General features: G+C 35.8%; 1 protein-coding gene across 6 annotated transcripts in view; it reads right to left on the minus strand.

Moving 5' to 3' along the window:
- NEXN (nexilin F-actin binding protein) overlaps positions 1 to 27993 on the minus strand; it is a 53974-nt gene that overhangs the window by 18605 nt on the left and 7376 nt on the right. For 3 of the 6 annotated variants that reach the window (XM_006068439.3, XM_006068434.3, XM_044944822.1), the window contains exons 2-9: positions 13462 to 13540; positions 12015 to 12206; positions 11726 to 11804; positions 11492 to 11640; positions 5499 to 5540; positions 4127 to 4324; positions 3861 to 4037; positions 1983 to 2171 (exon numbers count right to left, since the gene is read on the minus strand). In XM_006068439.3, coding sequence (XP_006068501.2) covers positions 1983 to 2171; positions 3861 to 4037; positions 4127 to 4324; positions 5499 to 5540; positions 11492 to 11640; positions 11726 to 11804; positions 12015 to 12206; positions 13462 to 13488 — 1053 coding nt within the window. In that variant the 5' untranslated portion in view covers positions 13489 to 13540. The remainder of the gene's footprint in view (positions 1 to 1982; positions 2172 to 3860; positions 4038 to 4126; positions 4325 to 5498; positions 5541 to 11491; positions 11641 to 11725; positions 11805 to 12014; positions 12207 to 13461; positions 13541 to 27993) is intronic. The other 3 variants (XM_006068437.3, XM_044944823.1, XM_006068436.3) reach the window with 2 other exon arrangements.

The raw sequence follows: 27993 nt of genomic DNA on the forward strand, positions 1-27993 counted from the left end.
GGTCAGGAAGATCTCCTGGAGAAGGAAATGGCAACCTACTCCAGTATTCTTGCCTGGAAAATCCCATGGACGGAGGATCCTGGCAGGCTACGGTCCAGGGGTTGCAATGAGCCAGACACAACTAAGCGACTTCACTTTTTCTTTCTTTCTTTCCTGGCTTTATAGGAAAGAATAGATTATAGGCAACAAAGCAAATTAATTAGGAGTTGGCCTGAGGCAATGGGTAACAGTGACCTGCATTATAGTAGTAGCAGTAGGAAGTTCTGGGAAAGATTGAAGTCAAAAGGAGGAGAAGAGGGTGGCAGAGGATGAGATGGTTAGACAGCATCACTGACTCACTAGACATAAATTCAAGCAAACTCCGGGAGATGGTGAAGGGTAGGGAAGGCTGGCGTGCTACAGTCCAGAGTCGCAGTGAGTCAGACATAACAGCAACTGAACAACAGTGGGAAATGGGGGAATTTTAATAGTGATATATAGGAAGTGAGACTTAGTGAGTGATTGGATATGAGGCACAAATGAGAGGTGGAACTGCTTAAGGTTCTCGGGTCTGATTTAAGTATCTGTGTGGATAATGATCAGAGAAGGCAATGGCACCTCACTCCAGTACTCTTGCCTGGAAAATCACATGGACGGAGGAGCCTGGTAGGCTGCAGTCCATGGGGTTGCTAAGAGTCGGACATGGCTGAGCGACTTCACTTTCACTTTTCACTTTCATGCATTGGAGAAGGAAATGGCAACCCACTCCAGTGTTCTTGATGTTTTTCTGGAACTCTCTTGCTTTTTCCATGATCCAGCGGATGTTGGCAATTTGATCTCTGGTTCCTCTGCCTTTTCTAAAACCAGCTTGAACATCTGGGAGTTCATGGTTCACGTATTGCTGAAGCCTGGCTTGGAGAATTTTCAGCATTACTTTACTAGCATGTGCTGCTGCTGCTGCTAAGTTGCTTCAGTCGTGTCCGACTCTGTGCGACCCCATAGACGGCAGCCCACCAGGCTCCCCCGTCCCTGGGATTCTCCAGGCAAGAACACTAGAGTGGGTTGCCATTTCCTTCTCCAATGCATGAAAGTGAAAAGTGAAAGTGAAGTCACTCAGTTGTGTCCGACTCTTAGCGACCTCATGGACTGCAGCCTACCAGGCTCCTCTGTCCATGGGATTTTCCAAGCAAGAGTACTGGAGTGGGGTGCCATTGCCTTCTCCGCTAGCATGTGAGATGAGTGCAATTGTGCGGTAGTTTAAGCATTCTTTGGCATTGCCTTTCTTTGGGATTGGAATGAGGCCAAAAAAACACTTGGAATGTGTGTCTGAAGCTCACCCAGACATAGGAAGAAAACCAGGTCATGATATGACTGAAGCGAATGAAAATGTTTCAAGAAGGTTGTGCAGCATTCACATGTCAACGTACTTAAAAATAGAGTTTGTCAGATAATTGTATATTTACAAACATTAAAATGGTATAAGAAGTATAATTTTATAGCAGAGTTAAGTTGGGTAGCAATATCCAGAGTGATGATAAGCATTTTGGAAAGTTAAATAATTGTGGTTAAATGGCTTTGGTCATTTAATGTATCCTGATGGGATGGAACTTGGAAAGAAAGGAGGGAAGAAAAGGAGGAGTGAGGAAGGGAAGGAGGAAATGCGGCTAGGGAGAAGAGAATGGAGAGAATGGAAGGGAAAGTGGGGGTAGGAACCCCCCTCCCTCCTAGCTTAGATACTTAGTTCTAAAAAACACACCTTCTCAGAGAAGGAAGATAATATATACTAGGCAGAGCAATTTAATCAGAACCTTTTCAACATGATACTGAAGCTGATCTTTAACTGATGGTATTATGACAGGAGACTTTTAAAAACTTATATGCCGTCCCTACTTTTGGCACAACTTCCAGAAATAATAGGGTATTCCCTACAGTTGAATGCCTTCTCCTAACATACTCTAAAAAGCTGAATCCCAGTGGCCGCCTGCAGCCACATTCTGTCTTACCATGCTTCTCCTTGCTTCAGCAAATGCCTTCTTTTCTTCCTCTATTCTTCTTCTGGCATCTTCTTCTGCTTTCCTTTTTTCATCTTCTCTCCTTTGTCTTTCTGTTTCTTCAAAACTGAGCTTGAGTTTACCAGGGCGGTACCCTTTAAAAATGTTTTCTGTGTCTTGGTTTTCCTCCTTTTCATTTACCTAACCAACAAACAACTCATTATTAAGAACTGAGATTCATCAAAGACAGGAACGAATTATCAATCAAAAGGCACAGACTCAGTCACCTCACATAGGGGACCAAAATCTCCTTCCTTTATATGATTCAAAAAATATGAATCTAATATTTCCTCTAATATTCTAATTAATATTAGATTAATATTCTAATTCTAGAATAATCTAATATTCAAAAATATGAATCTAATATGATTCAAAAAAATCTAAGCTGGAAAAATTAGGGGTTATTTAAAAGTGTGTTTATGTACTTTAATTGAAGTTCAAGTATACACACACAGTCTCTTAGATAATAAAGTCATTCTGTAATTTTCATGGATTTTTTTTTACTATAAACTGTGGTAATTAAATGGGTAAAATATCTGGAGCTATTTTATATACAATTCAAATTTAATGATTTTATAATTAAAACTAATATAATATGAATTAATTAAATACTCATTGAAATTTTTGATTTAATTAATTAATGATATTACTATGTCTTTTCACTAAATTGACCACCAGTGATATCTAAAATGTGTAGATATCCAACTATAACTGCCCAAAAGTAACAACATTTTCAAACAAAATATATAGAAAATTAAAATTTTGGAGGTACGGTCCTTAGAACATCATTATTTAAAGTTGATCAAGAAAGTCTGAAAAATTAAAAAATTATATATGTTCCATTCTTCGGTTCTTGCAATGAGATTTGGAATCAGTGTTTTCTTATTTCAGTTTAATTTTTTGTTGGTAAACCTGTTACTATAATAGCAGTTAATGATTTTAAAGTGCTTAGTGGGAGTTCCCTGGTGGTCCAGTGGTTAGGATTCTGCACTCCCATTGCAAGGTGCACAGGTTCAATCCCTGGTCAAGGAATTAAGATTCTGCAAGCTCCACTGCATGGTCAAAAAAATAAAAATTGCAAAATAAAAATAAATAAAAAATAATGCACTTCTTATATGCTAGATGCTCATTGCTTTCTGTGTTAACTCATTTAATGATTGAAGAAGTAGGCCCAATTATTTTCACCATTTTACAAATGAGGAAAGATATAGGGAGGTTAAATAACTTGTCCATGGATACACATTTAATAAATGTTAGATATATGAATCCAGGCAGTCTGGCTCCAAAGTCCATGTTCTTAACCACTTAGATTGTATACATTTATACACACGTATATGTTCACTATATGTGTGTGTGTGTATACACACATTGACACTAAGTGTATACTTATGATTAGACTTGAAAGTGTGCTGCACCATGCTATTAAACACACTGCAGACTGAACTAACAAAGAGTTGAATAATTATTCTGCTGAATAAATATTTTGTATATTTATAACAATTTATAAAAATAAAAATTTGGAGAATATTAGATAAAATATCCCAAAATGAAAACTAGAACATAATAGGGATGCATGTTATATATGGAATATATATACAGTTTCAAAATCAGACCCTTCTACATAGAAGATGTCCTTAAATTTATAGCAATGAACCTTTCCAAATCCAGCTACCTCCCTTAATATTGAATGCTTTACAGATAATATTTTTATAATATTATATATATAATATAATTTATATAATATTGTAATATACATTATATATAATTATGTATTTTATAATTATGTATTATAATCCACATATATAAATGTTACATATACATCAGTTTTACCATTTGCCGCCTTGCTTCTTCAAAAGCACGCCTCTCTTCTTCTAAACGTTTTCTTGCTTCCTCCTCAGCTTGCTTCCTTCGGTTTTCTTGTCTTTGTCTTTCCAATTCTTCAAAAGTCAGTTTCAATTTTCCAGAAGAAAGTGATTCTTTTTTTGCCTCACTTTCTAGTTCATCATCCTAAGAAAACATAATGAAAACCTACCCGTTAGTCATAAAAGGATATGATTTGACTCAGCTTTTTATTTGTTCTTAAAAAAAAAAATTACCATGACCAACGAAAGACACTTTGCTTCCTTGAGAGATCGGCGTTGTTCTTCACATCTTATTCTTTTATCTTCTTCATACTTGACCCTTTCCTTCTCTTCTCGTTCTTTTTCTATATCTTCAAAATTCTTTTTTATTTTTCCAGATGTTTTGTGTGATTTGACAGGTACCACTGTTACAAGCAGTGACTCATCTCCTTCCTAATTTATAAAATAGGTGATTAGCATATTTCTTCCAAAATTTAGATTCCACGGGACATTACTTCCATCATTGGTGGATTTCATTACATTGCTATCAATGCTATGAAGAATAAAAATAGTTTTTACAGATTTTTATTAAATAGCTCTTTCTCTGAATTCATTGTACATTATGAATTAATCTTACTGATTAATTGATGAAGCTGACAAGGTTCAAGAAGCATCCTTTTTCCTAGAAGATGGTGTTAATACAGTGTTCAGATAAAACCATGTGACATTATCTAAATTTTGCTATCATGCACTCATCCCACAAAAGGTAATGTGCATGTGAGCATACTCTCAATCAATTTGATGGTGGATAGATACAGTTTAAACACACAAGAAAGCTTTCTGCATTTGGCTTTTCTCTCCATGTTAAGTTTTTAAATACTTAATAAAACCAACATTTAGCGAGGGAAAAAAAATCCAGTATTTCCAAGTGATCTAGAAAACATTTATAGACAAAACTCTTTGGCATTTGGTCCTATTCACATATTCTTAAACTTGTTTTTGAAATTCATTTTAATTAGCTCTTTTACATCATCTATTACTGCCTCCGAACTTTTTTCAAAAACAAAGGGAAGAATTATAATTGGTAACACATGCTCCTGAAGTAAAACTGCTTCCAATTTATTTGTCTGTACTTCTAGGCACACGATCAAATTGATTGATATTTAACTTTGTATGTTAGATTAGAAGAGATCTAAAACTGTTGTGGTTGTTGAACGTTCCTTCATGGTAATAGATACTGTACTCTTTGCTAGCATGTAATAACCAAAACAATCAGGAACTCTGAGGAAAGAAGACAAACGATGAAAAGAAACTGCGTTTTTCAACGTTAGCTTTCAAGAGTCTCAACTATTAGTAACAGTTCAAGAAATATATAGTCTTGGCAGAGTATTTCAAACTCAGACTTGTGCTTCCACTTGAACCATGAGAGCAAAAACATACTTGTCTCCAAAAACACTAAGCTATAGTGTTTGAAAGTGCAAAAGTATGACCTTGCTTTGCAAAATATTTTTGTCCTTTTTCTTGTTGCTATATTCATAATAAAACTCTTTTAATTTTTTAATTGAAAGATTATTTGTGAACCGGATAATTTTAGGTGAATGTTTCATCAAAGGAAATGTCCATTTACCTCTGGTGCTGATTCAGTTTCCGTATTGTTTATGTCCTCAATCTATTGAATAAGAATTTCATATCATTACATTACATCAGATTTCTGAGTTTTGCTGTAAACATATAACTGAAAAGTAATTTAGTTGTGATTTATGGTAAATTTTCAAAATTTAGAATTTTGGAAGTATTTTTGTGTTGCTCCAAATTAGCCAATTATATCCTTTTAAATAGAGATTAAACCTTCTATTAGTTTTTGCATTTTGATATCAATATCTTGGGAACAGTACATTAAGAAAAAATTAAAATAAAGCCTACCTTTGTAATTCTGGAATTTGAATAATGGACCAAGTTCTTACAACATGGCTGTGAGCTTACAACCAACAGTTATTAAATAAACAAGCAATTTAAACTGAGATACAGAAACATTTCTCCATTCTCTGCCACAATGAAAGGAAAAGCTATCGTTAGCAACCATCATGACTATATTTTACAATATGGCCAAAATATAACTGACACGATAATAAAGTGCAGTGAAAGGTACAGGCTTTCACATGTCTAGTTTAGAAGGAAAAACAATCATAATTGTTTATTGTATATTTTGACCAGATCTATATAGGAAAGGCCCTCATTCCAAAGAAGGGAGCTCCATTTGGCCAATAAGGTTAGCAGGCTAATGTACATAACAGTGAGAAATGACAGAAAGATGATTTAAATAGCACAATGTTTGAAGTCTCAGGAAAAAGAAACATAAACAATGGGAAAATGAAAAGTTAGAAAGTAAAAATTCAAATTGTTTATTGTTTTAATTTGATTTCTAACACCAGTGAAAGAATCTGGAAGTAGTCTGTTCCTCACTCAGGCTAAGGGAATTTGGCTGTACCCTGCTCATACTAGGAACTGGGCTGGTTTAATCCCCATTCTCTCATCATCCCTCTTCTACAGTCTCTGTCAAGGGAGAAATTACCCATTTTATTAAGATATCAAATTTCTTGAAAAATAAATTATTCTGAACAAATTGTTTTTTAAAAATAAATCTATTGTATATTTTAATAATTTATTTTAAATAGTTTTGTTCAGAATAATTTGCTTTGTTATGGAGTTATCTATTATACTGATTTGCTGTGTAAATGATGAAAGATAAATGATACTAAGAAAAATTTTAGTAGATATATAATAAAATAATTATAAAATTATTTCCCTTCAAAAGAGTGATAATAATTACTCTACAATTTGTGTTAATCTCAATAAAAAGTTCTAGGAGGTATGGTGAGAAGTGAGAAATTGAGAGCATAGGGAAAAAAATTTTAAATTTTTAACCCCATATTTCTTTTTCTTGGTGCTACCACCTTTTCAGATTTTTATTAGCTTGCAGTAGATAATAAACTATTGTGTTGGCCAAAAAATTCATTAGGGTTTTTCTGTAAGCTGGCTCTAGTAGCATTTAGTTGCCTTTAACTTCATTTGAAACAATTTTGTTAGATTGTATTGTGACAGTTGTCATATCTGCGTGCATTTAAAAAAACTTACCAAAATTGGTGAATTTCGTGCAGCCATTTTAATATTGAAGGTGGAATAAAAAAATGCTTTATTATTTTGAGAAAGGTAAAAACACAACTGAAATGCACAAAAGACTTGTGCGGTGCATGGAGAAGGTGCTGACTGATGGAACGTGTCAAAAGTGGTTTTCGAAGTTTTGTGCTGGAGATTTCTTGCTGGATTATACTCCATGGTTGGGTAGACCATTTAAAGTTGATAGTGATCAAATCAAGACATTAACTGAGAACAATCAGTCTTATACCATGAGTGAGATATTTGACATATTCAAAATATCCAAATCAAGCACTGAAAATCATTTATACCAGCTTGGTTATGCTAATTGCTTTGATGTTTGGGTTCCACATAAACAACAACAACAAATCTTCTTGACTATATTTCCGAATGTGATTCTCTACTTAAACATAACAAAAATGTTCCCTTTAAAAACAGATTTTGACAAGCAAAGAAAAATGGATACTGTACAATAATGTGGAATGGAAGAGATCATGGGGCAAGCAAAATGAACCACCACCAACCACACCAAAGGCCAGACTTCCTTCCAAAGAAGGTGATGTTATATATATTGTGGGACTGGAAGAGAGTCCTCTATCATGAGCTCCTTCTGGAAAACAAAACAATTAATTCCAACAAGTACTGCTCCCAATTAAACCAACTGAAAGTAGCACTCCATGAAAGCCATCTGGAATTATACAACAGAAAATGCATAATCTTCCATCAAGATAACACAAGACTGCATGATTTTTAATGGCCAGGCAAAAAGTGTTACAGCTTGGCTAGGAAGTTCTGATTCATCCACCATATTCACCAGCTGCTGCACCTTCAGATTTCCATTTATTTTGGTTTTTAAAAGTTACCTTAATGGACAAAACTTCAATTCCCTGAAAGACTGTAAAAGGTACCTGGAATAGTTGTTTGATCAAAAAGATAGAAAGTTTTTGGAAGATGGAATTATGAAGTTGCCTGAGAAATGTAGTGGAATGAAATAGTGAATAGGTTGTTCAATAAAGTTCTTGGTGAAAATGAAAAATGTGTCTTTTCTTTATACTTTGAAACTGAAGGAACTTTTTGGCCAACCCAATATATTTGGAGGAGTTTTTCTTTGTTTGGTTCGGTGTTTTTTTGTTTTTGCTTTCTTCTTTGCTCATTTTAAACCACTATCAAAACAACAAAAGATAGAATTTTTTTCATTGGGTTTCAACAAACAAGGAAAAAGATGAATTTGCCTAAGCATTCATGGTCTCAGTATATTCACAGAGAACTGAAACATTCAGTTCAATTATAGTGCTAGTTTTCAGAAGCTACCATGGAAGAGTTGCTTCCCAACTCTTTCTTTTGATTCATGGGGGAAAAAATCTCCTTTTGCTCCTTCCCAAATCAATTTCCTTGTTCCCTTTTCTCTGTAACAGCTCAGTCTCCCACCAATAACTTCTCTTTTTCTACTTTCATAGATGTTAACCTTGTCCATCAAAATACCCTAGAAGATAACTGCTGCTGCTGCTGCTGCTGCTGCTAAGTCGCTTCAGCCGTGTCTGACTCTGTGCGACCCCAGAGACAGCAGCCCACCAGGCTCCCCCGTCCCTGAGATTCTCCAGGCAAGAATACTGGAGTGGGTTGCCATTTCCTTCTCCAATGCATGAAAGTGAAAAATGAAAGTGAAGTCGCTCAGTCGTGTCCGACTCTTAGGGACCCCATGGACTGCAGCCTACCAGGCTCCTCTGCCCATGGGATTTTCCAGGCAAGAGTACTGGAGTGGGATAACTAGATTATACCAAATTAAGATCTCCCCCAAATTTTATTGGTGTTTGATTCCAACATGCTATATACAAAATATTTCTATTTTTAATTCATCATAATAAGTAGGGGACGACAGAGGATGAGATAGTTGGATGGCATCACCAATTCGATGGACATGAGTTTGAGCAAGCTCCAGGAGATGATGAAGGACAGGGAAGCCTGGTGTGCTGCAGCCCATGGGGTTGCAAGGAGTTGGACATGACTGAACAACAAAAATAATCTAAAATCTCAGAACTGGTAATTATTTCAAACATTACTCAGCTACTCATCTGACTCAAAAATCGTATCTATAGTAATGGACTTGTACAAGATGATTTTTCATTAGGACTCTTCTTAATTACCTATATCATGCTTTACTTCTTATATTCAAAGATAGATTAAATTTTATTAGATTTGAGTGAAAATATACTTAATTAGGTTTTAAAATTAGATTTCCCATATTTACAAAATGAAATTACTATTAATAGTTTATATTGCTCTACCTACATATTCTCAAATAATTCAATAGGCTAAAATTTTTATTAACCAAGATTCTCTTGCCATACAGTATCTATGGTTACTAAAATGGTTCTTTTTCATGATTAGCTTTTTTCCATTTCTTTCTGAGTACCCTATGTCTTCATCAGATTCAAATTCACCTCTTCAACATAGTTCTTTGTGAAGCCACTGCCTGCATATTTTGTAGTGGGTCTCAAAGTCTAGTGTGTAATCAGTGCTTCTTGGAAAAGAACACAAGATTTAAAAGAAGTAGACTAACCCCATGTGTATACTCATTATTTCCTGCCAAGCACCATATATTTTAATTATATATTTTACTATAATTTTATTACCTTCTTTTACAATTTGTATTATAAATATAATTACATATAGTGATATGTTTTATATTTATAACATATAACCTAAAATGTTCATTTTTTAACAGTTGTGCCCCCTTCTGAAATCTCATTTAAAAATGAATCCTAATCTTTGATGACTGGAGGTGACAGAGGTAAAGTATACCATTCTCTCTTTACACAAAGAAATACGAAGTGATAAAATATAGAAAATCCCAATTCTTGTCTATAATTTCATCTGGCATATATCATTATTTGCCACCATACAAATGGCTACTTGTGCCATAAAAGTGGTTATTCGCAAAGTCAGAGTAAATTTCCTTGACATGCAAATATGGCATATGCTTTGCCTTCTTTGTCATTTTTCTGTTTGTTTTGGGGTTTTTTGTTTGTTTGTTTGGCCATGCTGTGCAGCTTATAGGATCTTAGTTCCTTGACCAAGGATTGAACCTGGACTCCCAGCAGAGAAAGTGCTGAGTCCTAATCACTGGACTGCCAGGGAAGTCCCTGTCCCTTTTTTTCAGAAAAGTTGTAGGAACTGAAAGAAGCATAGCAAATAGATTTAAGACGCTTAAAGCAAAGGCAAAAAGGAGCCAAGTACAACCTCGCAATAAAAATGGTTATGAAAGAGACAATATACTGTGAACATTATGTTAGGATACTTGTTAAAATGTTGATGAGAGAAGGGAAAACTAAAATGGTTTCATGACATTTTATTTATATGTACTACTATTTAGATGAAACATTCATTTATAGCCCACTTACTTTGTACCAGGCACTGTCCTAAATGCTTCCACTTATTAACTCAAATAATCTTAATAAAACTCTGAGAGATAAATACCGTTATTTTACTAGTTTAGTTTCACTAAAATCAGTATGTTAATCATCTCTTTTGATCCTACAATGTAGACAAGGTTAAAGTACATAAGCAATATAACTGTCTTCTGGCATTTTTTTCAACTCTATGACTACAGATCATTTATAATATAAAACAAATATCAATATATTAGAGAAATTTTGTGAACTGATCAGTTCTTTACTTAATAAAATGTTCATTTTGACTATTAGAATTTCAAGTTTCTGTCATTACAGTCATTAATCATTTTGAGAGATTAACTTTTTCTGGAACTTAGATCAGATTCTTGAGTATTTTAAAATCTTTACCAGCCTCTTAGTTCTCATCCTTTGAGCAGAAAATATATGGGAATTTTAAGTTCATTAAGAGATTCTATAAAATCATAGTAATAAAGTCTTTCTTTTTCTAGTTTGTTCTTCATGGCTATGGGCATCAGGAATGGCTACATAAAGGACATGACTGTCACACCTATCTCCCCTCTCGTACTACCATCTCCAACTTGCTAATAATACCATTATTGAATAAAATGCGACTTAATTTTGTTACATGTTACAAATAATTGAGTAGGAAGATATTCTAATTAAGCCTTAGTGCTTGATAATATCCAGCAAGTATTTTTGATTGCTATTAAAAGATCAGCATTTTGTTACATGTCTGGATAATTTATGTGTGAATTTGCCTTATATATTTGTAAAATTTTCTAATGTGTCAAGAAAAATACGGAATGTGGACAGAATAAGACAGTATATAACAAAAGTCATCTCAGTATTCAACCTTGAAATAGACACATTCTGCCCTTATCCTTCTAGGCATTCGGTATTAAATATTGTGCTTAAGACCTTACTTTCATGCTAGCTACTATTTAATAGGTTTATGTTATAATAAAACACTTTGATTAGGCAACATACTGGTTAGTTTTACTCTGTACAATTAGTTTCTGCAGCAAATACTGACTGAATATCTATTGTATACCTGCTCAGCCCTTCTTGCTAATTCACGTTGTATCTTCCTCTTCTCTAAAAGATCCTGCTCAATTCGGCGTTTTCGTTCCTCCTCCGTCCTCTTCCTTTGTTCCTCTTGTCTTTGTTTCTCCATTTCAGCAAATTTACCTTTAACAGTTCCTAAGAATATATGAAACAAGTTTGATATTTTGTTTTGTTTCTTTGTTTGCAGTTTTATTTACAGTTTACCCCTCAAGTGGCTTACCTGTTAGCTTTGGGACATAAGCCTTTTCTACTTTAGAAGATACCTCTTCTTCATCATCAGAAGCAAGCATTTCTTTAATCTAGATGGGTAAATAAATTAACATGAACATGTCAAAACTTCAGACTAAATCATATTACATGCAGAGTTTGAAATTAGCTTATAAATGCAGAAAATATTTTAAGTACAGTTAATATGAAATGTGGTTAATGTGAATAATAAATAAAATGTAAATTCAAATGATGAAAATGAGTATTTGCACAAGAATAAAATAAAAATAAAATAAAATAACCTCCTGCTTTCTCCTGTTCCATTCTCTCTCTCTAATATATTGTTCTTTTCTTCTTTGCTTTTCGTCTCTAGATCTCCTTTGATTTCTTTCTTCCCTTGCTCTCTGCATGGCTTCAAACTTATCCTTTACATCACCCTTGCCAAGTTTTGGCACATAGGTTTTTGGTATAGGTTTAGATGAAGAAAGCAGAATCTTCATTAGAAGAAAATAAAGAGAAGAAAGTTAAAAAAAAATAAGAAAGGAAGAAATTAGGTAAAGATAGATCAGAATAAGCAATATCAGAAATATTCATCAAAACAGAATATAGAAATGAGTTTGAAACCTTTATTTGTATAAGAATCAGATTAGATCCCTTCTAAAATCTAAGTATGAAAGATGATATTACAGAAAATATGAGAGTAAAAATGTTACTAATATATTGCAAGGAAGTCCCATTTTGTATGTGTTCCACTGAAGCTGAACGCTGGAAAAATATAAACTTTGAAGACTGCATTCCATTTCAAAACAACCTGTATTCTACTGACCTATTTCATTATTAAAGATTCAGATTTTACATTACTTGCTTAAAAGATACCAAGTCTAATTTTAATAAGTTAGATAAGTTGAAAACATAGCAAAAAGCTGAAGCCTAATTTACATATTAATTTTCTTGCTTGTTTCTGTATCTAATATGAGGAAAACTGAAGAGCCTTTGCTTCTCATTTGTGGTTGAGGTGGCCATGGTCTTGGTGCACAAGCAGTGACTTTTGTTGTTACTGCTGCTGCACTGCCCGCCTAGAACTTCTTTAAGCCAACACTGAAAACACGTGAGAATGCTGCATCATTCCAAGTAGGGTGTGCTCTAGGGAAAATTCCCAAATGACAAACAAGCTTTCCAAAGGAGGAGGAATCTGTTAAAAGGCTGGAGAAACGGGTTTCCTCCATTTTGAAACCAGGAAACCAAATTATTTTCATCTTTTTGAAAATTACAGTGATCTCTAAAAGAAGTTTTCAGTAAATAAAACTTCATCACCTCAGAACACCAAACTCCTTCTTCTAGTGATAATGGCAAATCGATAAATTAATCTGTGGCATACACAGCCTCTATTTTATTTTCTACTTATGGTGTCATGGATTTCTCGTAAGAGTATATGTCAATTCTGGTTTTTTTCAATACTGAAAAAACAATTTCTAAGATTTGTCAATATGTTAAAATTTACTCAAGATGCTAGCCATCGCATCCACTTTACCATCACACACACAATTTTATAATCATGCTTCCTAGATAAGAATCCAAATGAAAAGACTGAGACCAGCTTGTGAATTTTATCTCTTCTTATGTCTTACATCTTGACACTATGTTACTATGAATTTCTGTGGATAACCTTTCCACCAGTTGCCCTTCTAGCAGTTGTGCAGTCAACTCTATGGTTCCCCCATTTTTTAACTTTTAAGTTAAAAAGCTTACCTCAGCCTTTTGGGAAATATCATTCATGTTTGCTCTATGTGGTCTTGGGGTGATTATGAAGCTTTGTAATTTTCTGCTCCTGAAAAAAAATATTAGTATTGAGTAAGAATTTTTGATGACTTAATTTTTTAATGTGCTATATAAATATTTTTATAAAGAGAAATAGCACATTTATTACCCCTCAAAAAATAATGACATAATCTAAGCACATAATTAACTATAGTAACTCTCAGTTCTTTCCCCAAGATTTAGGGTATAGAAGGCATAAGGTGCGTGGTGTTAAAAAAATCCTTGTAAGTTAAATAACCCAAAATAGTTTAGTGAATGTATCAAGTGCCTGTGAAAAGAATTTGTATTGTTATTGGATGCGTATTATTCTATAGTTATCAACGAGGTCAAGGTGGTTGATCATGTTATTTGGATCTTCTATGTCTTTAATAAAAAAAATTTGTTTTGGTCTAGTTCTTAACCTCAGAGAAGGCAATGGCACCCCACTCCAGTACTCTTGCCTGGAAAATCCCATGGATGGAGGAGCCTGGTGGGCTCCAGTCCATGGGGTCGCTAAAAGTTGGACATGACTGAGCAACTTCACTTTCACTTTTCACTTTCATGCATTGGAGAAGGAAATGGCAACCCACTCCAGTGTTCTTGCCTGGAGAATCCCAGAGACTGGGGAGCCTGGTGGCTGCCGTCTATAGGGTCGCACAGGGTAGGACACGACTGAAATGACTTAGCAGCAGCAGTTCTTAACCTATATGGAATTGTCTATTCCTTTAATTCTGTCATTTTTATTTCATGTAATTTCAAACTTTTAACAATGCATATGCATGCGTGCGTGTGTACATATGCCATTCCCCTTTTCTGCCTACTTCTGTATTGATTGAATATTTTTTACAATTTTATTTTAATTTGCCTATTGGCTTTAAATTTTCAATTTTAAAAAATTCGAAGGTATAATAGACATACAGTAAGCTATATTTTTTGAAAGTGCATAGTTCAATGAGTTCTGACATATGTATATACCCAGGACACTATCAGCACAATCAAGATATAAATATATAGGGATTCCCTGGTGGTCCAGTGGTTAGAACTCAGCACTTTCACTGTCATGGCCTGTGTTCAATCACTGGTTAGAAAACACATCCCAAAGCCACACAGTGCAGCCAAAAAAAAGAAAAAGAAAAAAACTGAATATATACTTACACCCAAAAGTATCTCAGATCCCCTTAACCTCCCTTTTCTTTCAGCTGTTCCCACCTCCATTCCTAGGCAGATAATGCTTTCTGTCACTTGTAGATTAGTTTATGTTTTCTATGAAAGGAATCATACAAGTATGTACTCTACTGTTCAGCTTCCTTCACCATGCATAATTATTTTGAGATTAATCCATGTCGTTGCATATATCAAAAGTTCATTTCTTTTTATTACTGAATAATATTCCATTGTATGAATATACCAGAGTTAACCACTGTTAATCATTCATCTGCAGATGGACATTTAAGTTGTTTCCAATTACTATTAAAAATAAAGCTGGTATGAGTATTCACATACAAGTCTGTGTGTGGACATATGCTTTTTTATTTCTCTTGGGTAAATAAATGAAGTATAATGGCTAGGCCTTATGGTAAATGTATGTTCAACTTGTTAAAGAACTGCCAAACTGTTTTCTAAATGGCTGTACTATTTTATCTTCCCACCAATATGAGAGCTATACTTTCTCTGCATCTTCGTCAACACTTAGTATGCTGCTGCTGCTGCTGCTGCTGCTAAGTCGCTTCAGTCGTGTCCGACTCTATGCGACCCCATAGACGGCAGCCCACCAGGCTCCCCAGGCCCTGGGATTCTCCAGGCAAGAACACTGGAGAGGGTTGCCATTTCCTTCTTCAATGCAGGAAAGTGAAAAGTGAAAGTGAAGTCGCTCAGTCGTTCTTAGCGACCCCACGGACTGCGGCCCACCAGGCTCCTCCGTCCATGGGATTTTCCAGATAAGAGTGCTGGAGTGGGGTGCCATTGTCTTCTCTGACACTTAGTGTAGTCTTCTTAATTTCAGACATTCTAAATGTATGCAGTGACATCATATTATGGTATTAATTAACATTCCTTGGTACCTAATGGTATTGAACATCTTTTCATATATTTCTTTTCTATCTGTAAATATTATTTTATGAAAGTGTCTACTTAAATCTTTTGCCCATTTTATTGTTGTTCAGTTGCTAAGTCAGGTCTGACTCTTTGCAATCCCATGGACTGCAGCACGCCAGGCTTCCTCGTCCTTCACTATCTTCGAGAGTTTGCTTAAATTCATGTCCATTGAGTCAGTGATGCCATCCAACCATCTCATCCTCTGTTTCCCACTTCTCCTCTTGCCCTCAGTCTTTCCCTGCATCAGAGTCTTTTCCAATCAGTTGGTTCTTTTCATCAGGTGGCCCAAGTATGTCTGTGTCTGTGAGATAATTATGTTTTTTCATCTTCATTATGGTGAACTACATTAATTTGTTTTCAAATGTTAAATAGACTTTATATTCCCAGGATAAAATTCACCATGCATTATCCTTTAACATACTGATAATTTGATAAAACCTTTTGAGAAGTTTTGCAACCATGTTTATAAAGCATATTGGTCTGCAGATTTTTTTTTTCTTAGAATGTCTGTTTTTGTTAACAGAGTAATACTGCTCTCATAGAATGAGTTGAGAAGTATTTCCATTTCTTTAATTTTCCCTAAGAAATTTCTTCCTTTTCTTTATGTTTCATGCAGAACTGGTACTAGTTTTTCCTTAAATGTTTGCAAGAACTTCCCAGTGAAGCCATCTGGGGCTAAAGTTTTCTTTTGTGGCAGGAGAAATATGATAGGAGGGAGGTGGACATGATTCCATGTAATTATTAACAAGTTCTTAACTTTGGTCATTTAGTAGGTCTGTGAGTGCTTACTATATTATTAACAATAATTGCCCAATTAAAGTAGGTCATGCATGAATGAGAGTGTCATTAACCAAGGTTTGAGTAATCTATGCGTCTGAGATAAAAATAACAAACAGCTCTAGTTCTGTTCTCTTACCTGAGCCATTCTATTATATCTAGAGTTACCTATTAGATATTTCTTCCTGTATAACTAACAAAACCTAGTCTTCATTGTCATAGCTTCTCAAGTTTTAGAGCTATTTATGGTTCATTCTTCTTCTATATATCCTAATTTTAACAGATTATCACAATTTGTTAATGTTACTTTCAAATTTATTCTTATATATTAATTACTTCACTATTTTTACTGCTCCAGTATTAATACAGCCTTCATCACCTCACAGTTTGATTACTACAATTTGATCATCAGATCTAAATTCCAACTCTGTTGCTTCCTAGTTAGGATTAGATAACATATAACATGTTATCTCAAAAATAATGCCTTACATTATTAGGTATCAATAATTTTGATTGATTTCATTACTCATGGTCTCCCTTACCCTTTTCAGCAAAAACCTACATTTCCCTGCCAGTGAGCATATATTAACATGTTATTTGTGCAATTTAAAATAGTAATACAAAAGTGTATGATGAAAATTTGTGCAATCTCATGAGATTATAAGGACTGATCATTTTAGCTGAATTAATTGACCAGCAGGAAGTCTTTTTATCCTGGTGAAATTAAATAAAATTGTGTGGTTTGTTGATACTGTCAAGAGTAATCCTGGAGAATAAATGGATCAGTTAACACTTGTCACCTAGTTAAAAAAAAAATTCAAATTAAATTTTGACTTCTTAATAGATTCAAAATAAAATATTGATTTTTTAAATTTAGTATGAACAAAACCAGTTAAAATAGTTTTTAAAGTGTCATTTCAATATTCTGAGCTCGCATTTTGAAAGTCTGTGAAAATTTGAATAGTACTAATGTTAACATTATTGCTTAAAATATAAGCAACTATCCTTTGCTGACAGTTTACTCTGTTCTGAGCTTTGAGGATAAAAAAATTGTAGCAAAATAAGTTTATTAGCTTTTGTTTTTTAAGGTGTAAATTACAAACCAGTAGGACCCATATATCTTTCATAGTTTTAGGTTGAACAAAAAAATTTCAAAATCAAGCAGATAAATTTTGTAGGATTTATAGATAATTTTTAAAAGACATTACACTGCCTGGTAGAAACGATAGCAGGATTCCCTTACTAACTCTGTTGTCTTTCTGTGCTGAACCAGGGTTAAAGGTGTAAATTTGACTACATTTGGGTTTATTAATTTTACAGGAAAGAATTCTGTTCCACAGTCATTGACTGCATTGTATTCTCACTAGTACTATTGTACTATCTCACTAGTACATCCTTTTATCACAATATGAATCATTTATGATGATAATAATCCAAGCTAATAGTTATTGAGCCTTTACTGTGTGCCAGGTAATGTACCAGCTGGTTAACAATCATTATTTCATTTATTTTCCACAATATTCATTTGAAGTGAATACTATTACCAAACCCTATCTCAAAAAACTTTCCAAACCCAGTCATTTAAAATTTCTTAAAATATTAATATGAGAAAAATGTCTTGGAGTTTCTCTAGTAGGATTTGAAGTCTTATGGAAATTGTTACAGAAAATGAGACTTAGAAAAGTCAGGTAACTTGCCAAAGACCATACAAACAATGAGTGGTGGACAAAGGGGACACAGATTGGCAGTGTGACTACTGAGTCTGCACTCTTACCCATTGTATTATGCTGATGCCAAGAAAGCAGCACAACTGCTTTGTGTGATGGGGATGAGGGGAATACCAACCAGCTTATAAGCTTTGACTTACTTGTGTAATCAACAGAGCCTTTAATCCAATTATTTGAGAACCACAATTCCAAGCAGTAGAAATATGTCGGAAGCTGAAAAGACATGATTAATGGTATTCTCTACACTTAGTGAATTTGTAATCTTTAGCTGGCAACTAGTAGCAGAATATGGTGCTGGATAAATTGAGAAACAGGTATTTTGCCCTATGAGAGCATCACAGGGTTTTTATTTAAGTAGCTTATTTCCTTTTAAAGTGATACAGGCTAACAGTTATTCTCTTGAAGGTAAGCAGAACACAGACTGAGGTTACGAAATTATTCCCAGGTACTGAATGAAATGCTGCTATCTCAGCTGGTTGTGGTTTAGAATTCATTTAGTAAACTCATTCATGTGGGATGAAGTCAGGGGCCGTTTGGGCTCTGATTTTTAAAGTGCCCAAGTCAGCAGCATGCAAGCAGCACTCTGACTGCTGCAACTAAGGACAATGAAGAATCCAGTAACAATATTCACATGCATGTTATTCTCTTGATTAAGGAACACATGGATATATTCTATCATTCTGCTAAATTGCAAAAAGTACAAAAGGCTTCTAAATTTTTATCTAACAGAACATTATTTAACAGTGTAATCCAAATTCCCTTTTATTTGCTTAATGACTGAGAATTTTGATTTTATGAAAACTTTTTATTTTTTTAATGCTGTTGTTGCTTAGTTGCTAAGTAGTGTCCAACTCTTTGTGACCCCATGGACTGTAGCCCGCCAGGATCCTCTGTCCATGTGATTTCCAAGGCAAGAATACTGGAGTGGGTTGCCATTTCCTTCTCCAGGGGCTCCTCCTGACCCAGGGGTCGAACCCACATCTCCTGCATTGGCAGGCACTGGCAGTTGGACTCTATCGCTGAACCACCGGGCTGCAGCCAGGTCTTAGATGCAGTACACAGAACCTTTTTTTTTGTGTTGCAGCATGCAGGTTCTTTAGTTGAGGCATATAGGATCTAGTTCTCTGATCAGGGATCAAACTCAGGGCCCTTGCAGTAGGAATGTGGAGTCTTAGCCACTGGACCACCAGGGAAGTCCTATGAAAACTTTTTAAAGTATTAATTGACTCCAAAAAAGTCATGACAAGGACTCTATGAAGCATTTAAAAATTAGCTGAATGTCACACATTTTAGTGAATCTCAACACTAAACCATAGGAAATTCCTGTGAAAGGGAGTTGCAGACACTGAACTTTAGTCAAGGAATGGAGCCATAGTGCTAACTTGCAGCTGAAAATGTTTGTTTCCTTAAATCCTCTTCTTTCTCTCTCTCCATCCTCACTCTACAAGCCTGAAATACTCATGCCCTTCCTACCAGACAGACACAGTCACCTTCGTGCATGCTAAGTCACTTCAGTCCTGTCTGACTCTTCGTGACCCCATGGACTGTATGTAGCCTGCCAAGCTCCTCTGCCCATAGGATTCTCCAGCCAAGAATACTGGAGTGGGTTGCCATTTCCTTCTCCAGGAGATCTTCCCTACCGAGCGATTGAACCCAAGTCTCATGTTTCCTGCATTGGCAGGTGGATTCTTTACCACTAGCACCACCTGGGAAGTAACCTTCGACCCTGACAAAACTATCTCCTTTTCTGTCAGCCAACTAGGGACCATGCTGTGGACTAAGTTGCTCAATATGTAAATGATTGTAATTATATGTGGTAGAATGTGTATTATGAAATTAAAATTTAAAAACATAACATGTACAGTTTCAATCTTGTCATAACATTTCATAAACCTTCTCATACAAAAGCTTACAGATTTGTGTATTTTTTTAATTGGACAAAAGTTTCATACAAATATAATATGAAATCTTTCAAAATTTTCTCCTAGAACTTTTGATGCTTAAGGACCTTGGTAGAGTTCAGAATTATAAGTATGTCTTAATGATAATATCTCACTTAATTGTTGATTTTTCAAATACATGGCAACAAAGATGGAATTCCCTGGTAGTCCAGTGGTTAGGACTCAGCACTTTTACTGCCAGGGGCTCAAGTTTGATCTCTGATTGGGGAACTAACATTATATAAGCTGTGCAGTGTGTGTGGCCAGAAAAGCAAAAACAAAAGACAATGATGGTGGAAGAAATACTGGAATTAGAGCCTGAAAACTTTGATGAGGTCATTTATTAGATGTATGGTCCTGGGAAAGCCAGTTAAATTCTGTGAACTTCCATTTTACATGTAAATTAGGCATAATAATGTTTTTCTCTTTATGAAGTGAAAGTCACTCAGTCGTGTCTGACTCTTTTTGACCCCATGGACTATACAGTCCATGGAATTCTCCAGGCCAGAATACTGGAGTAGGTAGCCTTTCCCTTCTCCAGTGGATCTTCCCAACCCAGGGATCAAACCCAGGTCTCCTGCACTGCAGGCAGATTCTTTACCAGCTGAGCCATAAGGGAAGCCCAAGATTACTGGAGTGGGTAGCCTATCCCTTCTCCAGGGGATTTTCCCAACCCAGGAACTGAACCTAAGTCTCCTGCATTGCAGGTGGGTTCTTTACCAACTGAACTATCAGGGAAGCCCTTTTCTCTTTATGCGTGTATGCTAAGTCGCTTCAGTCATGTCTGATTCTTTGCAACACTGTGGACTGTAGCCCGCCAGGCTCCTCTGTCCATGTGGATTCTCCAGGCAAGAACACTGGAGTCTGTTGCCTTGCTCTCCTCCAGGGGATCTTTCCAACCCAGGGATCCAACCTCATCTCTTATGTCTCCTGCAATGGCATGCAGGTTCTTTACCAGCTGAGCCATAACTGTCCATTTTATGGACAGTTTCCACCTTCTGAACTTCACTGCTGCATCTGACATTCTGTCACTTCTCTATTCTGAAATCCTTCTCACTTGGCTCATGATACCATTTCTCTCCCTGCTCCTTCATGTCTAACCATTCCTTCTCTTTGGAGGGTTTCTTTGCCTCTCTACACTTCTTCAGTGTTGTTTGCCCCCATGTTTCAGTCTTTGCCCTTTTCTTCTCACTCTACACTTTTTTATTATTATTTTTAACTTTACTGTATTGTATTGGTTTTGCCATACATCAACATGCACTTTTATTTCAATGAGTTAATACACTTTGGTAGTTTACCTCTCTGGTTTCACCTTTCTCCATACTTCCCTCCCACTCTATCACATGTCCTAAAATAATGGCCCACCTGAGCCTTTACACAGTTAGCTCCCTCAGCTTGATTTTCTACTCATTCTCTTAGCTAACTCCTACTAATCCTTTAGTTCTGAAACTGTCACTTTTCTCCAGGAAGCCTTCCTTGACTCATGAGACTGGGTTAGATGCTTCTCTGCTGCTGCTGCTGCTAAGTCGCTTCAGTCGTGTCCGACTCTGTGCTACCCCATGGACTGCAGCCCACCAGGCTCCTCCGTCCATAGGATTTTCTAGGCAAAAGTACTGGAGTGGGGTGCCATTGCCTTCTCCACTAGCGTGTGTTAAAACAGCACTCCCGTGCTTACCCTAATTATGGCATTCACCACAATATAAGGGCTTCCCAGGTGGCGCTAGTAGTACAGAACCTGCCTGCCAATGCAGGAGACATAAGAAATGTGGGTTCAGCCCCTGGGTCAAGAAGATTCCCTGGAAGAGGAAATGGCATCCCACTCCAGTATTCTGGCTGGGCCAACCCCATGGACAGAGGAGAGAGGAGGCTACAGTCCATGAAGTTGCAAAGTCAGACATGACTTGAGCATTCCGGGTAGTAATAGAGGATGAGATGGTTGGATGGCATCACCGACTCAACGGCTTGAGTTTGAGAAAATTCTGGGAGATGGTGAAGGACAGGGAAGCATGGTGGACTGCAGTCCATGGGATCGTAAAGAGTTGGACACGACTTAGCAATTGAACAAACACAGCAACCATAATATGTGGTAATAAAGCACTTTCTTGACCACCTCCTCTACCAGAAAGTGAGGTCTTTGAGAGTATAGACTGTATTTTATATACCACTGTATCCACAGTATTTAGCATGTGCTGATATATGGAAGACTTATATAATAATTGTTTACTGAATAAGTAAATCCTGCCAACTTACAGAGGAAGCACTTTATATGCTGGGATATAATGTGTGACTCTCATTATGGTTAACATTATGTGGGACTACAATATAAATAGAACACACCACTCATCACACAAATATTTATTAAGCATCTCTTATGTGCCAGGCACTCTGCCAGATGTTGAGAAATGCAACACTGAATAGACAGACACTCTCCCTATTCCCATGTTATTAATAGTCTCCTGGCCAAAACTCTGAACAAAAGCCTTGGAACAGGATTTTTAATGGTCCAGCCTACTATGCTATCTGTAGACTCAGGTAAGATTCTAACATCAACCACACCTGATACAGAATTGAAGACAGCAGACACCATACCACAACCTTCCCACTAGAGGCCTAAGGTCAGGGACTTCCATTCTCAGTCCACATTTTGCTCTTCTCTTACTTCCACCTGGACCTTCATCTGCACATTTGGTAAACTTTATGTTCCTTTTCTACAACACAGAGGATTGATTCCTTCCTAGTGCCTAGCTCCATGCCTGCTAATTAATAAACTATAATTTAAAATAAATCCCCAAAGCCATCATGAAAAGGTTTTCAATATCCATGTAGTAACCATCAAAGCAAAGAACTCTAAAAGATCCCATTCCTTTGACTCAATTTTTAATTCCCTTAATAAACTGTCTATACTACATTTTAAAATCTGCTGTTGAATATTTCCAAAAGATTTTCAAATTAATCTTTTGGAAATACATTCTCAAATTTCAAATATCCATTCAATCTTTGATCATTTTATCATCTCCCACTTTCATGCTTTCTACATATATTATTAGTTAACATATAGATGAGTTTCACCTACTTGTCTATGAACTTATGTGGAATTTGCTGCTATATTTGTTGCTGTATAGCACAGAGTTCCCAGGCCCTCCTTCAACTTCACATAATAATCCTTACTAGAAATATTCATATATATTTATTATTCATGTGGATCATCATCATTATGATTAATAAACTTAAAGTTTAAAGACACAAAGTTACCTTGGTTGCTATAGGAAAACTTATTAAACACAATTTCTTCAAAGTTCTTAACTGGCACATATAATCAGAATAATGATTTTAAAGTACAGGTTACATATTGTAAAATAAAGTTTCAAAAGCTCCAGAGTGGGACATCCTTGACAGTCTAGTGGTTAAGACTCTGTGCTGCCAATGCAGGTGGCTCAGGGCTCGGGTTCGATCCCTAGTCGGGGAACTAGGATCCTATATGCTGTGCAGTCAAAAAAAAATTCAGAGTAACTTCCAGCCCCAGTTATTTTGATTTCTAATAACGTAACAGCTTGCCATTCTTTCTACCTTCATCAACTTGGCTACTACCTTCTCTACCACTCTGTGCTCTTTAGTCTATGACTCCAGCTCTGTGGATGTTAACATGTAAGACCAGAACTAAAATTCTTACCTGGGCTTATTAGGCCCTTTTGCAGGTTCCCTTAGCCTCTCTGATTTACCTCGGCTTCTCCCATTCCTTCAACCTCCCACCTTGACAAATATATTCAGTGACTGTTTCCACCTCTGAGAGATTTTTTTCTCCCTGTAGTGCATTTAGTATCTTAGTTCCCCACCAGGGATGGAACCCGTGCCTACTGCAGTGGAAGCTCAGAGTCCTACCCACTGGACTGCAGCGAATTCCCTCCAAGAAAATTCTTAAGCCACTTCCTTACCAGTGAAGGATTTTCCCGAACTAACAATGGTGGTTTTCTGCATTTCATGCTAAGAATGGACTTTTTTGCTTTCAGTCTCTGACATCTCAAAATGTGCTTAGATTTTTCTAGATATATCTATATTTTCTGGTTTCTAGATGCATCTGGCATAAATCAAAAATTTTATATTAAACATATCAAACATATTAGTCTAATCTATCTTCTTTATTTAACTTTTTATTATTTCAGGAATATAGTGCAAGCAACTAATATAATCAAACCTCATATACCCACCACTAAGCTTCAACAAGTATTTGCTTCTTCCATTGTCTTCAACAATACAATCTATTTCATTTACTTTGTCCAATATCTATTTCAGCATAATGCACAATACGTTATAGATGCTCTAAATCCTACTCCAGCTGCACTCGCCACATTCTAGGCACTATGCAGTGCATCCTCCTAACACCTCAGAATTATGCCCAGAATCAAACCCTATAATTCTGGCCTTTGATTCTTTCTTGGGAAGACTTTAAAGTAACCACTCAAAGAAAACTGGTGGGTTCTCATTTGAGGAAGTCATTAATAAAATGAAGTTATGTATATCAACAAAATGTAAGAATTTTTAAAAAGTTATAATAAATTAGAGGAAAGACCTGGTTTCTCTACATTATATAAAGAAGAGTGGAAACTAACAACTGAATCCCTATTATCTGCCATATACTAGGTGGTTTGCATGTTATTTCATAAACTTAGAGGTGATAAGTATGATAGAGTCAGAAATAATTGAGAAATGAAAAATTAGCTAAAATGAATAAATATGTACTTATTAATTAATTCAAAAACATTTATTAAACATCTCTCTACAATGTGCTAGACAGTATAAGGCACTACATATACAAAGATGAATGTAGAATAAAATATTTATTTTCAGGGAACTCATAGACCACATGTGATGACAGACAATAACCAAGAAAATATAAAAGGGCCCAATGTACAGGCCTGCTATTGAGGAGCTCAGAAAGCTTTTGTTTATATAGATTATATCTATAGATATCAATGTATTAAAAATTAAAAGAGAATTTTCAAATATATACTTGTCATGGGAAATAATAACAAACCTATTATACATCAACATAAACACATTTTATGAAAAAAAATGTATTTTCCAAAATAAAAATACTTAGGAGAATGACACTGTTTTACATGTTTGCACATCTCTTTAATATCTGGCTTTAAAAAAGATAGCTATATTCTCATATCTACTTTTGTATTCAAACTATTGTGATACATTGTTTTGATTGAAGTATGTAAAGAAAGTATGGCCTCATACAGATATGTAGTTATAAAAGAAAGGCCTATGGGTCCTTGAAGGGTCTTGGGGACTTCTAAGGATTCTAAAACCATATTCTGAGACTTGTTGAATTATAGGAAAAATATTCTATCAAATCACACCAGTTTTAATTCAAAAAAGAAAGTAGTTTGAGTGGGCACTCCCTGTCTGTATTCTAGAATACTAAATGAGGATTAGTTTAACAGCTTAATTCTTATACTCAGTAACCTAAATACCAAGGGATTTTATATCTGGAATCTCACAGACTTTTCTTAATCTAGTATTAAGTGACTTTTCTTGTCTGAGCAGGCAGATGTCAGGTCTTTAGCCACCTTAAAGGAGCAACAGCAGCACAACAATTAGGCCCCACTGTACTTTTATAAATGTCTGAGATCTCAGGCAAGCCAGATGAATTGTTATTAAAAATAAGAGAAAACAATGACCTAAGGATAAGGTTGAACATGTGATTCATCAACAAGTTTAGTCATAATAAAGGGACAATGAATAATAAAGGGATTTAATTCCAGGTGGCACTAATGGTTAGGAATCTGCCTGCCAATGTAGGAGACACAAGAGACTCAGGTTCAATCCTGGGTTGGAGCCCTGGGTTGGGAATCTCCCCTGGAAAAGGAAAATGGCAACCCACTATGGTATTCTCGCCTGAAGAATTTCATGGACAAGAGGAGCCTGGCAGGGTACAGTCGATGGGGTTGCAAAGAGTTGGACATGACTGAGTGACCAAGAACTGTACACAGAAGGGATTTAAGAATGCCAATCCAGCATATTAAGTGCTGATGTTAAATGAAGACAACTAAGTATCCAGCATAGGGTTCTGAGGGAATATTGTATGCAGTCTTACTATAGCCTGTCTATGATCTATCAAAAATGCATTTTTTTTTCAAACTTGACAGGTTAGACCTGTATTTATAACATAGTATTTTTGTGAGGTAAACCTACTATGTACCAGGAATTATGCCTTGGTGATGGTATACAAAATATATGTGACAGCCTTTGAAATCAATTAGCTTTGTTGGGAAAAATAGATGGGACCACAACTAATGATAATACAAAGTAGTAAGCATATATAATAGCAGGATATGTACAGAGCTATAGAAATACGGAAAAGTCATGGAAAAGATCATGGTGGGGTTAAGGAGGAGGTGGGGTTTAAGGCAGATTACACAGAGATAAATGGTGATATTTGATGTAGACACTGAAGGATAAGAGGATTTCACAAAGTAGAAAGGAGAGTAAGGGCATCTAGGCAAAAGGAGCAACATGAACAAAAACATCCATGCCTGACAGCCCACTGAAAATTTGGGGAGCTCTGAGTTGTCCAGAGAATGTATGGTAAAGCTAGAAAGACAGACTGGACACAGAATGGAAAGATTCCCAAATGCCAGACTAAGAAAAAGTGTAGACTTGATCCTACAGTCAATGGGAGCCAGCAAAGGAATTTTAAAGCAAACATGTGACTTAATGATACATGTATTATAGAAAAGAAAAAAGAGACTGACAGCAGTGCAGAAAATTGGAGTGAAATGAGGGAAGACTACAGGGAGAAAGACAAGTACAATGATCTTGGCAAGAAAAGATAAGGGCCTGAATTAAGATGGTAGCATTAGGAATGAAAAGTCAGAAAAGATATTTTAGAAATAGGATTGACAAGACGTGGTAACCCATTTATTCATTTATTTAAGAAGTATTTATTAAGCTCCAACTATATGCCAGAGATGATCCTAGGCTGTGAAGAAATGAAAGTGAACAAAAAGACAAAGTCCCTTCCTCCAGGGAAGGGGGCTGTCTTGGGAGCATTATTGCAAAAATTTTGACCAATTAGATTTGGAGGGTAGAGGTGAGGAGAGGAAGGAAAGAATTGGTTCAAGGTTTTTATTTTGAGTGAATGGATGAACAGGGTTACCATTAAAAGCATGTTTAAGGGGTAAAAAAATGAGTTCAGCTTTGAACAGGTTTTACTACCTGTCAGAATTACATTAGGGGTCTTGTTATACATGTACTAAGAATTATGAATTTTTAGAGCTTATTCACTAAAGACATTAAAGACCAATTAGTCAAAGACATTCATTTATCATAAGATAAAACAGGAGGCTCAAAACGATTCAGTGACTAATCCAAGGTTGCAAACTGTTCAGCAGCAGAACAAGGAACTAGACTCCAAGTTTCTTGACTTCTAGTCAACTACTTATTTCACTCTACCATTCTACATTTTTATCTAAAAGTACTTGAAATACATATACATGAATTGTATATATGTAAAATTAAAAGACGCTTACTCCTTGGAAGGAAAGTTATGACCAACCTAGATAGCATATTCAAAAGCAGAGACATTACTTTGCCAACAAAGGTCCGTCTCATCAAGGCCATGGTTTTTCCAGTGTTTATGTATGGATGTGAGAGTTGGACTGTGAAGAAAGCTGAGCACAGAAGAATTGATGCTTTTGAATTGTGGTGTTGGAGAAGACTCTTGAGAGTCCCTTGGACTGCAAGGAGATCCAACCAGTCCATCCAAAAGGAGATCAGTCCTGGGTGTTCACTGGAAGGACTGATGCTGAAGCTGAAACTCCAGTACTTTGGCCACCTCATGTGAAGAGTTGACTCATTGGAAAAGACTGATGCTGGGAGGGATTGGGGGCAGGAGGAGAAGGGGACAACAGAGGATGAGATGGCTGGATGGCATCACC

This window comes from Bubalus bubalis, chromosome 6 (genome assembly GCF_019923935.1).
Source record: "Bubalus bubalis isolate 160015118507 breed Murrah chromosome 6, NDDB_SH_1, whole genome shotgun sequence".
In the NCBI taxonomy this organism is placed as follows: Eukaryota; Metazoa; Chordata; class Mammalia; order Artiodactyla; family Bovidae; genus Bubalus; species Bubalus bubalis.